The 13,347-nt window shown below is 35.0% G+C and overlaps 1 protein-coding gene across 8 annotated transcripts in view; it reads right to left on the reverse strand.

Annotated features, from left to right (window-relative positions):
* LOC144440972 (voltage-dependent calcium channel type A subunit alpha-1-like) overlaps positions 1–13,347 on the reverse strand; it is a 141,785-nt gene that overhangs the window by 43,529 nt on the left and 84,909 nt on the right. For 7 of the 8 annotated variants that reach the window (XM_078130454.1, XM_078130452.1, XM_078130455.1 and 4 more), the window contains exons 12-23: positions 12,702–12,914; positions 10,613–10,725; positions 9,573–9,682; positions 7,931–8,062; positions 6,869–7,000; positions 4,258–4,330; positions 3,843–3,960; positions 3,137–3,326; positions 2,680–2,765; positions 1,915–2,020; positions 1,515–1,644; positions 851–1,020 (exon numbers count right to left, since the gene is read on the reverse strand). In XM_078130454.1, coding sequence (XP_077986580.1) covers positions 851–1,020; positions 1,515–1,644; positions 1,915–2,020; positions 2,680–2,765; positions 3,137–3,326; positions 3,843–3,960; positions 4,258–4,330; positions 6,869–7,000; positions 7,931–8,062; positions 9,573–9,682; positions 10,613–10,725; positions 12,702–12,914 — 1,573 coding nt within the window. The remainder of the gene's footprint in view (positions 1–850; positions 1,021–1,514; positions 1,645–1,914; positions 2,021–2,679; positions 2,766–3,136; positions 3,327–3,842; positions 3,961–4,257; positions 4,331–6,868; positions 7,001–7,930; positions 8,063–9,572; positions 9,683–10,612; positions 10,726–12,701; positions 12,915–13,347) is intronic. The other variant, XM_078130457.1, reaches the window with a different exon arrangement.

Here is a 13,347-nt window from a genome sequence, read left to right on the forward strand (position 1 = left end):
CTTTCGTAATCAGTCAAATGAAGGTAAATGTAAGGCGCTTCAGTACATCACTGGTTTGGAAGAAATATTCAACACATTTGAATAAGACTTTCCAAACTTTGCCATGGTGGCACTCTACTTCCGGTCTGTGTGTACCTTGGGGGTATACATGGTATAGGTTACCCGGTTAATCATAGAGCACTGCTGCTTTCCTCGATGTCTGAACAATATGAAAAACATCCCTGATTTACACTTCTACAGAATACAAGGAACAAAGCTTTTAAGAAACGGTACTATGAGGTGATGATACCCCAATCTGAGCGAGGGTGCTGTATTCTCAATTTCCTGTTTGCAGTCTGGAAAAGCCTATTCTCTGGAGAAGAAAGTGACAAAAGTACTGTACCTAAATATGTTCTAGACAAGTTTGAGGAACATGTCAACCCAAAGAAGCATCTAAAAGTTACACCGTATATTAAGTACAACACAAGATTTCAACTCTGCATGACTCAATTAATTGATGACTATGCTACCACTGTACCAGCCTTGTATTTAACCAATAGGATCGATCTCCAAAAAGGGGCATTGTAACGATATTATCTATACATTAACATCTAATAAATGAAACATCAGATCATTATGACAATAACATCATCATCATCATCATCATCATCATCATCATCATCATCATAATATGAATAACTATACACCTTTTGACTATTTTGAACTTGCTCAATATCCATTTTTAACCTAAATTAAAATTTCTTAACAACCAATCTTCTTACAGTTTTTGTACAACTACTATTTTGTGGAATGGAACAGGTTAATAATGTGCCGACTACTGTCTGATGAATGACAGGTTTGTTACACTAACCTTTGGAATGCAAAGGCAACCAGAGCACAAATGACAACAGTAGCATCTAGAATATTCCAAAAATCTCTACAATAGGAACCAGGGTGTAGAATTAGGCCAAGGTCAAGGATCTTCAGCACCAATTCTAGTGTGAATACAGCTGTGAAGGCGTAATCAAAATACTCTAATATCTGAAATAGAAGCAAACAGACAAGAACATTACAATTATGTTACTGCATGTTCCACATATGTACCATGTGTATATCAGGAGATGTACATGTGTCTATCAGGAGATGTACATGTGTCTATCATGAGATGTACATGTGTCTATCAGGAGATGTACATGTGTCTATCATGAGATGTACATGTGTATATCAGGAGATGTACATGCGACTATCAGGAGATGTACATGTGTATATCGGGAGATGTACATGTGTCTATCATGAGATGTACATGTGTCTATCAGGAGATGTACATGTGTCTATCAGGAGATGCACATGTGTCTATCATGAGCTGTACATGTTTTATCAAGATATCATACATGTTATGTGTCTATCAGGAGACATAATCAGTCTTGGTCTATTTGACCCTATCAACTCACATAATTATTCAATGTCAATTTATATGAAACAAGGATGGTTGAATTTACACTTTGACTAGTACTAACTCATGAAAACTTCTTTACCTTATTCCGCTTGTCATTTGGATCTACTGGATTTTCTGCAGCTAAGGCAATACTGCTCATTCCAATGACAGCCATAATAAAAAACTCAAAATAACGGAGGGTACATATAAAATGAACTGCTTTACGGAATCTGTAACCAAAGAAAGAGATGTGTAAATTAGAACATGTGTACCTAGGACAGCACAATATTGTTACTTTAATTTGAAACAGTAAATTGGAAACAAATGCGATGTTCAAATTCATCTACTACAGACCTTGATCATCATGTAATGATTTAATTGTTCAGTGCTAATGTCTTTCTTTGAACCGAACTGTCCACTGTGTATCTAAAAGAGACATACATGTGACAGTCAGGAGACACAGGAGTCAATCTGGAAAAAATAAAAGATTATCGACTTACGGGTTAGTTGTACTTAATAGAAACAATGAGCTGTACGGGACCATGGGCTTTGGTGCAAAAGAGTTTTCTTCATCTGCCTCTCCTTCCTTCTCATCATCTCTGTGGTCTGTTGATGAAATAACAAAGAGCATTGACAGGAGATATTTGCCCCAACTTTATGGGAAATATTACACACAAAGAATTAAATATCTAATACTCATCATCGTCACATCCCCATTGTTTCAACCACATCTCTTACTTTCGTAAACAGGACACATTCCAGTTAACAGGACAGTTTTAACACAATGAAAATGTTTGCAAACTTGTTAACCATCAATGAAACTGTCTGTAATCTTGTTAACCATCAATGAAAGTGTTTACAAACTTGTTAACCATCAATGAAACTGTCCACAATCTGAAAACCATCACAAAGACGCTGTTCATCGCAAAGGCACTTTTGGGGCAAACATCAGTTACTATATCCTTAGCTTCGCTTTGGACTAAATGACTGACGTTTGCCTAAAGTGTCCTTTTAAGTTCAGGCACTGACATAATTATTATAACTATCACATCAGTTACTCAGAAATGTTCTTTGTTTGGATTTTAATAACTTTATCAGCTATCATTCCTGAAGAGCAACATGTAAACATGTCAATCCCACTAAAAAGATATACAGGATGATTTCCGTGTATAAAGGGAAAATGATTATTCCATGGGTCAGTTCTCCGGGGTCAATTCCTACCTAAAACCTATATGGATGAAATTGATATAAAAAAATAGGCTTACCAGGATCGTCTCCTTGTTCTGGGTCCATCTCCTTACCATCACCATTGACTCTCTTCTCTTCTTTATTGTTGAGTTTACCATCCTCTCTGTGAAGGTATTATTACATTATATTTAATAACTTGCATTAATGTATATGAGTCATACTGCAATACCGAAAACATTATTACATACATGGCATACTGTACAAATGGACATGCACCAGTGCACGATCATTCTAGTGGAATTTGCACTGCATTACAATACTGAAAACATTATAGCATACCTCTATGCAAATGATATGCAAATGAGGATGTGGTCATTTGTTCTACAGGAAAGTGCATGATCGTGTTCTGTTATGTTTATCTGGAACAACAAATTTCCATAAAAATGACACTATCCACACTGGAACTCAAGTGGCATAGGTGGTGCAAGTAATCTCTGTTATACATGTAATAATACAGGCTAAGGGTATACTCACATTGCAAGATTTTTACTTGGTGTAGGTGATGGTGGATAGATATTGACAGAGGGTGTAGACCTCAGATGTTCTCTTTCCTTTTCCAGTTTCTCTTGTAGTGCGGCTTCCTGCTCTTCTTGGTCTTTGGTTAATTCTTGAGCATTGGCTAAGTTATCCACAGCGATGGCAAGGAAGACATTCAACAGAGTATCTAGTCACAGCTTGTCAAGGAAACATCATTCAAAATGTCCATTACAATTATTCCACACACAAGAGTTGGACATGTTCAAATAAAAACTGTGTCATTCATGTTCTCACACTGTTATCTACATCACAACAATGCAACTCTACATCGTTGTTGTTTGCAGTGCTCGAAATACAAGTCAAAATGTTCAAAAGAATATTTTTCCTGATTTTTCATAAATTATGCTTGTGCAGGTATAATTCTATTATTTCCCACTATTTAGCTTCATTCAGCTGGAAATACTGGGGACCTAAGGGTTTTGTTTTCAGTGTGTATCCATGTTTGGCACCTCAAAGAACTGTTGCTTATAAAGACAATTAAAGAAGGCACACGCCTACATACTGTGTACTATAACATAATATTTCTAATGTTTCTCAATTATCTTTTTCAAGTAGGTCCTGATTCAAGTGTCCAAGTCTATTACCATTACGTGTTTTGATGGCATGAAATCATGTTCAATTTCAGGCTCAATGCTAAGGATACAATTACCAAAAAGCACCAAAACGATGAAGTAACTGCAATATATCATTCCAACAGGAATACCACCTTTGGCTTCAATTGCATCGTACATTACAGCATTCCAATCTTCACCAGTTAAAATCTGAAACGTCAATCATTACAATCAAAATTCAGTTTTTAAATGTTCCTGTGACCTCAAAGTTTCAATCAGCCAAAGTTCATTGACAAAAGATATATACAAAGTTGATCTAGCTTTGACCTATGTCTAATTATGCTAAATCTTCCTATCTCATACTTATCTTTTTCTCGTCCTGTCTGAAACATTATAATTATAACAATCACTACAAACCCTGGCCGAAACACAATCCATATCATACCCAAACTCAAAAATAGCATCAAGCATGATGAATCTAGTAGTTACATAGAAGTGTGGACATACCTGGAACACAGTCATCAAGGCTATTGGAAATGTGTCAAAATTATGGGCTGGTTTACCGAATTCAGAATTGAAACTATCGGAAGAAAAAAAACCCAGCATAGTATTGAACAGGAAACAAGCAATGATTAACAACATATCAAATCATTCACATCAATTTAAACACATTCAAGTATTGACACACAGACAAATAACCTGACACAGAAAATTGTAAATTGTTTTTTAAAAATAAGGGAGAAAACCTGAGCTATTCTAAGGTTCCCAAATAAGGAGCATAAAATTTATCTGCTTCAATTTCCCTCCCTCCTCAGCCCTTGAAAGTTAATAGCTGGGGTATCTGAATATATACATTGTGGTCTAAAGATGAAAGCTGGCTTTCCAAGGACTGTTGACTACAATTTTGATCTCTGGCCAAGAGACTGATAAGTGCCTTTTCCAATATCAAGAGGTTACAAATAAATTGAAGAGGACTCATTGCCGCTGCCACATTGTTTTGGGGAACACAGAAGTAACAAGAGGGCTCAATACTTGTGTTACCTTGTTCAGGGAGGGCACAGAAATTACAAGAGGGCTCAGTGCTATGGTTACATTGTTCAGGGAGACCACGGATATTACAAGAGGGCTTTAAGTGCCTGTTTCTTGTAATACCTATTAATAATAGAGAATGCAATGTAACATGTACACTTTGACCACTGGTGGCGCTCTTCAACCACTGAAATAGTTTGGCAATTTACTATGCATACAAACACATATCTAATAGACACCATCTTGTTTATATTTCAAACAGGTATTACAGCATCTGCAAGAATGTAGTTCTTCACCTTTTTTTTCTTTCACAAATAATGCTGAGATTGTCTTTCATTTATCATGTCATATTCTTTCATTTTAAATTATTAAAAATACTTTTCACAAAAATGATTCATCAAAATTAAATTCAAAAGATGAGTTGAATCACCTTATGGTGGACCCAACTGTTCCAGGAATGATGTAAAGGGCGCCACCAATGTTTTAGAATGTGTGCAACATACCGTCTCTAAACAAAAGTGTTTCTCAGGAATTAAAGATCAATTGCTACGTCTGACTATGCCCCAAAGCTCCAAAGTTTGTCAATATCTTTCACTTTCTATGTCATCAGTTTCTATGCCCTGGTCAAACTGATTAGTAACATCACTTATAATATGATACATAAGATATGATATATTGATGGCAATGTGCCCTCTAAGCCAATTTGACATGCCACTGACGTACACAATTTCTAGACACACATCAAAATTTGGTGTATCTCTATCTCTTACTATGTGGTGGTGACTCACAAGAAATGACAGTTTTTCTCATTTTGACTCACAACAACAAACTTTGGTTATCATTGGAGAGGACACTGATTTGCTTGATAGCAGAATAACATGGAATTATTAAAAGAAATGTCATATTTTCATATCAAAATGTCTCAAATATTGCCAGTAGTTGAAGTAAGTGTTAGTACCATGAGTATGTTCCTAAGTCAATACAACACACACTCTAAACAATGCCTTTTAAGGAAACTGTTCAAACCAAAAATGTTATTCTTAAAATGCTAATGATAAAAAAGGTGACGTTTAGCCTCCATATTTGACCAAAGCATAGCCATTCTCTATACGTTGTATAAGTACACAGGCATGGCAATTAGTTATACTTTACAAAACCTAGTAACTATTTACTATCGCCATGGATATCGATATAATAACCATGACGACCACAGTTATACTTTACAAACCCTAGTAACTATTTACTATCGCCATGCATATTGATTTGATAACCACGACAACCATAGTTATACTTTACAAAACTTAGTAGCTGTTTACTATCGGCATGGATATTGCCATAGTAACCAATATCATCGCTATGGATATTGCCTTAGTTACCAATGTGTTATTGATCCAAAATATCTAGTAGCGCTTCAGATAGCAGAATGGAATATCAAGATGCAAAGCATGATAAACACATATATGAATGTTTATTTTTAATATATTAATAACAGCAGCTGCAAGAATGTTATTTTTTTTAATAAGTTATGAGAAATAGAGTTTTGAAAGTATGAATAAATGAACAAAATTAATGTTTTGATGGTCAAAAAACAAACTATAGTATGGACTGTGCAATCTGCACAGTACCTCAAAAAATGAGTTCACATTGTTACAATTTGAACCAAAATAAAAGTAAAAAATAGTCAAACATCAAAAACTGAATACCGAGGAATGGATAAAAAAACTTGTCTTCTACTTCCATTTATAGTTACACGGTTTAAAAAGAATATAAGCATCTGTTGTCTTTAACATGGAAGGAAAACATTATCTGTATCTGAAAATCAGATTATTTTAAACCAAGAAATTTATTTTAGGATAGAGTGTTTATCATTAGTCATAGTTTACTACGTGAGAATAGTGAGTTTTACATCCATTAAGACCTTTTCCATTTCTAATATTTACAAAATATTTATACTATAAGAAGTAGAATAAAAGTGATTTGTAAATAAAGGAAAAGTCGGTTATATACTTGAATTAACTTGAAGTAGAAGACATGTTTTTGTATCCAAAAACCTGGGTGTTTGATATCTGTGGGGAGTTGATCATTTTACCTGCCACCAAAGAGTTGCATCCCCAACAGTGCAAATATGAGGATGAAGAGAAAGAGAAGGAACAGCAAGCTGACAATGGAGCGCATACTACTTAACAATGATACCACTAGGTTCCGTAATGACGACCAATGTCTGTGATGCGGTTGGGGGGAATCATAAAATAAAACGATATTAGTTCATCAATATTGTCAATTACATTTCACTTTTTTTTTTCAAAATCTCTGATAGGAAGCTTTCACATCTCATAGTATCATGACTGTTTATTTTAATAATATAGTTTTAGCCTAGTAATTAACAAATATTTTTTGATGACTTGTGTTATCAACTCCACTTATTTGTGGAATATTTTAAATCAATTTTGCCTATCTTATAGGTTTATTTCTCAATTCACTTATGATACGTGATTTGTGAAAGCATTTCAAAAGAGAATTTGAAAAGAAATCACATCAACTGAAAGTCAACCATCAAATCAGTGTATTTACTCCATCAGCTGATTTATCCACATTATATGGACTCAGTACATCAAACAAAGGCAATTTTCTATTTCTCTTCATAAAAACTTTCAAATTGGTGATCTAAAAAGCAAAAAAGACTTCCTCGAACAGCTCATTTTTTAAATTTGTCATCCTTATCATGGCAATGAGAAATCAGAAATTTTGACAGTTGGTCAAATATAAAAAAATAATACAATTAGGTTATATGAAACACAGAGAATACCATTACCCTTGTATTTCTGATTCTATTTTAGCTCATATTTCCTATTTCATCCATTGGTATGTATGTCTGTAGTGTGTGTATGTATGTATGTATGTATGTATGTATGTATGTATGTATGTATGTATGTATGTATGTATGTATGTATGTATGTACGTACGTACATACATGTATGTATGTATGTATGTATGTATGTATGTACGTACGTACGTACGTATGTATGTATGTATGTATTAGACACTAGTTCATATGAACTGTTTTGCAATGGAGTAAAAGCACTGAATTTAATCAGACTGACATCAAGCTATGTGGAATATCTCTTAATTTATCCACTATACATGTACTTACTCTCCACCAAAAAACTCCATGCCAAGTAAAGCAAAGATGACAGTGAATAAAAACAGTAGGAAGACAAGACTGACAATGGAACGTATACTGTGAACCAGGGAGACTAAAAGGTTGCGCATGTTGGCCCAGTATCTGGCAAGGGGGAAAATACACCAGTAGGTAGTTACACATCTATAACCATTTCAAAAATTATTCAGAGTTTGCTGTGTTCAGGGTGCACACTTATAGTGTCAATGCAGATATCTATTGTATTGCAAGTAACATTTGAAGTTCTGCTGTGTTTTTGGGAAAAAATCTAGTTGTTCAATGAAAAGCATGGATATTAATTATATGTTAAGTAACATTTACAGTTTGTCATGTTTTGGGAGTATTTAATGTTTATTTAAATCTTGGATATTTAACAATAACATTGCAAGTAAGGTTTGCTGTTTTGGGGGAATTAGTTTATAATACTTAGTATCATGGGTAATTACCATACTCAGTTTTGCTGTGTTTTCACAGTTACTTGGTATGATGCAGTCTTGAGTGCATGGATATAGTATTGTATTTAGCCCCATTGGATGTTTGATATGTTCTGATCCGATTTACTGTTCATATCAGTATTTCTATAATACATATCCTCTGCTACAGATGAAATGTTTCATTTAGAACACTATGGATTCTAAATAAGTTGTGAAATGGTTACAATATCATCAAACACCATAAATACCAAGGAATAAATATTGAGACAATGATTGCAATATAATGAAGTCATTTTCACACACACACACACACACACACACACACACACACATATGTGCACACAGGCACACACACACAGGCACATACACACACGCATGCGCACGCACACGCACACACACAGAGACACATACACACACACACACACGCATGCATGCACATACGCATGCAAGCACGCACACACACACACACACACACACACACACAAACTTATATATTGTCCAAAGATTTGAAGTTAACAGGGAGTGTATGTCTGGTGGTCACAGGACATATCTCTGTAGTCAAGGGTATATAGGTCTGGTAGTCAAGGGGGTATATGTCTGGTAGGCAAGGGGTTTATATCTAGTAGTTAAGGGGTATATGTCTGGTAGTCAAGGGTATATATATGTCTGGTAGTCAAGGGGGTATATGTCTGGTAGTCAAGGGGTATATATCTGGTAGTCAAGGGTATATATCTGGTAGTCAAGGGTATATATATCTGGTAGTCAAGGGTATATATCTGGTAGCCAAGGGGTATATGTCTGGTAGTTACGGGGTATATGTCTGGTAGTCAAGGGGTATATGTCTGGTAGTCAAGGGTATATATGTCTGGTAGTCAAGGGGGCATATGTCTGGTAGTCAAGGGGTTTATATCTAGTAGTTAAGGGGTATATGTGTCTGGTAGTCAAGGGGTTTATATCTAGTAGTTAAGGGGTATATGTCTGGTAGTCAAGGGTATATATGTCTGGTAGTCAAGGGGTACATGTCTTGGTACTCAAGGGATATATCTTTGGCAGTTAATAAAACTAAAGAGAACTAAGATTCCAATTCTGTAGAATTAGCCAAGAGGATAGTTCTTGCAAAAGAGAGAAGTGAAGCCATACTTTCACCCATGGTGTTGAATTTTTCTACACATGATACTTACTTGGTGACTTTGAAAATTCTGAGTAATCTAAGAGCTCTGAGTACACTAATACCAAAGGATGTACTCTTGTACTCTGTCCAGACCACCTCAAATATACTTCCTAGGATAACCTGGAGTACAAAACACAAATGGACAATGATTCATGACTGAAAACTTTCTATATTAGGCCTAATAAAAAATTGTTTGGTACTGGTTACCTGATCGCATCTAGTTTTTCACGCCGACCCTAAACCTTTTTTTTTTTTTTTACATATTTGAGAAAAAAATAATCAAATCACGAAAATTGTGAAGTCTCACAACAAATAATGTATACAGAAACTGACATCAACTTGAAAAGACAATATAAAACATAAAGAAAGTGCTTCACTTCACTGTTACTCGTTGTAACAAGTGTAACACATAGAGAAAGTGCTTCACTTCACTGTTACTCGTTGTAACAAGTGTAACACATAGAGAAAGTGCTTCACTTCACTGTTACTCGTAACAAGTGTAACACATAGAGAGAGTGCTTCACTTCACTGTTACTCGTTGTAACAAGTGTAACACATAGAGAAAGTGCTTCACTTCACTGTTACTCGTAACAAATGTAACACATAGAGAGAGTGCTTCACTTCACTGTTACTCGTAACAAGTGTAACACAGAGAAAGTGCTTCACTTCACTGTTACTAGTTGTAATTAGTGTAACACATAGAGAGAGTGCTTCACTTCACTGTTACTCGTAACAAGTGTAACACATAGAGAGAGTGTTTCACTTCACTGTTACTTGTTGTAACAAGTGTAACACATAGAGAAAGTGCTTCACTTCACTGTTACTCGTTGTAACAAGTGTAATACATAGGGAAAGTGCTTCACTTCACTGTTACTCGTTGTAACAAGTGTAACACATAGAGAGAGTGCTTCACTTCACTGTTACTCGTTGTAACAAGTGTAACACATAGAGAGAGTGCTTCACTTCACTGTTACTCATTGTAACAAGTGTAACACATAGAGAGAGTGCTTCACTTCACTTTTACTCGTTGTAACAAGTCATAATACTTACTACACAGTCAAATTTGTTAAAGGATGACTTGAAATAAAGTCTTGGTCCAAGTCCATACATCTTGATCAGCATCTCACATAAAAACAAAGCAAGGAAGGCCCATTCTGTATAACCTGTGGAACAACCATATCATTATTTGTACATCAGTGCAAGTACTGTAATCATACATTTTTTAGCTAGATTTATTTCAGCTATTTCCCGTGGAAATAAATCCTGCTAACACACTTTACACAGTTGTCCTATTTCTAGATTCAACTGTTATGAAAAGTGTCAACAGCTGCATTGAATATGGCAGGCTGACTTGATGAGTTATTTATGAGTAGTGTCTACTTTCCCTGTGTACTGTCTGCTATAAATATAATCCTAAATTGCCATTCCACAAAATGTTTTATGAGCAAGAATATGTTTACAGTAACTCAGTACAAGAGATCTTGTAAACAAAAAGGGGTACATGGATGGTAGTCAAAGGGAGCACATATCTGGTATGAGGGTATATGTCAGGTATTCACGTCGTATACGTCAATGTAGTGTCAAAGTGATAACAGGGGCACAAGCTGAGATTATCAATATTTGGATGCAAATTTTGCTGTATATTTCATAGGCACTTACAGTATTCTACTTACTGACGATAGTAACTATCACTTGTAATTGACTGAACTCAAACCTGGTATTAAGATATAACTTACAAAGGATCCAATAGTCGATTTTCCAGTTCCAAGATGCATTGCGCGAGAGGATTATGTTGTTAGATTTAGTCTTGTTTTGTCTTTATTACATTTGAAATAACATTTTCATCAGGAAATGGCGGTAAAACATGTTGACCTCTATAATTATGGGTGATTTTATAGAACAAAGACTGAACGCCATCGATGACAGAGTGGGATTTTCTGGGTAAACCCAGGGTACCGTCATGTGACAACCATCCCCCTGAGTAACGCGTGCAAACCCTCCTGCGCGTACAGAATACATGGCATTGTATGGAGAGACGCGTAATGCATCTTGGAACCGGCAACAGGTCTATTACAGAATATCATATATATATATATATATATATATATATATATATATATATATATAAAATGTTGAGGAAATCTCTATTCTGAAATCAACTATTCTAACAATGCTAAAAGACAATATTATAATGTCATAGAAGGTATACATCGATTTATCATTACAGTTTGATTGAGGTATTATGTAAATATTATAACTTGAGTACAAAGCTAATATAACTCAACGTGTGCCACCTTAAGATATCATAATATGTTGAACTATATGTCAACTACTCTTGATAAATTCAGGAAAGACATTAACTCTTATCTTTTTTGCAAGGAAATTTATAAGACCTCTTTTTCGTTGTTTTTTTTTTTTTCATGTTCAGCACCTTTGAACATAATTGTGTACAGGATTCATGTAGTCTAGATACTATCCATAGCTTCAAATCTCATCTCATGTCTAGCTCAATCAGGTGCTGAGATGACATTTCAAATTCAAATTCAAATGCATCCACACATTCATCATGTCTTTGTTACTCAATCACAGAATTCTGCCCAGTAATAAGTTAGTGTTTATTGGGGGCAGTTACATAATGTCCAAACATGGTAATCACAGAATTCTGCCCAGTAATAAGTTAGTGTTTATTTGGGGCAGTTACATAATGTCCAAATATGGTAATCACAGAATTCTGCCCAATAATAAGTTAGTGTTTAATGGGGGTACTTACATGATGTCCAAATATGGTAATCACAGAATTCTGCCCAATAAAAAGTTAGTGTTTATTGGGGGCAGTTACATAACGTCCAGTTATGGTAATCACAGAATTCTGCCCAATAATAAGTTAGCGTTTAATGGGGGCATTTACACGATTTCCAAATATGGTATAACATTTGTCAAGACACTACTTGTACAATGGTTACATCTTAATACTCATTTGCATGAACAACTTTTAACGGTTCATGATTTCTCATCGAGCTAGATGAGGTGAAGAGAGATCTAGGGATTTGAAGCCGTAGATAGCTTCTTGACTATGGATTTGATTTAGTTGCTTTAGAAAATGTTTGTGATTGAGTGATATGATAGAAGATATACTTACTTAAGAACTGTGTTAGCCAATCTGGCTGTGGATAGTGTTCTACAGCTGTACAAACAGTATTTAGAAAAACTAGTACAATAACACCCCAGTAAAATGCCTGGGATTTTACTGAACGTCGCACCATAAATCGAAATCTCTTTTCTGCTTTCTTAAAACGTACACATTGTGGATTTTCCTTTTCTTTTTTGGTTTCTGATTTGGAGTATTGCATATCTGTTAATAAGAAATCAGAAAGTACAATTCAAATTTGTATGAAATGGAAAAGATTAAATCTTTAATAAGGAAATAGACAAACTTAAGATAACAATAGTTGCTGCATGTGGTAGATCACACAAGAGGGTGGTAGTGATACTCTGTTTGTGTGGGTATAATCACCTTGTAATCAAGATAGTGTAAATACTAAAAGAGGTTGAATGTTCAATCACTTGAGGAAGATTCTCTGTCCTACTGTGAGTGACATTATGTCAACATCTATTGATAGCTTCCATCAACATGTAGTAAAAATATTTTCTTAGTGTCTGTGTTAGCTTGCTAATAACTCATCTGTTAGGAAGAACGTTAAAATATATCTGTTCAGCAGAGCTTTCAACATGTATAAGTAATTGTACAGCACCTCTTAACTTTACTTTAATAGTATTGGATACAG

This window comes from Glandiceps talaboti, chromosome 10, assembly GCF_964340395.1.
Source record: "Glandiceps talaboti chromosome 10, keGlaTala1.1, whole genome shotgun sequence".
Classification (NCBI taxonomy): Eukaryota; Metazoa; Hemichordata; class Enteropneusta; family Spengelidae; genus Glandiceps; species Glandiceps talaboti.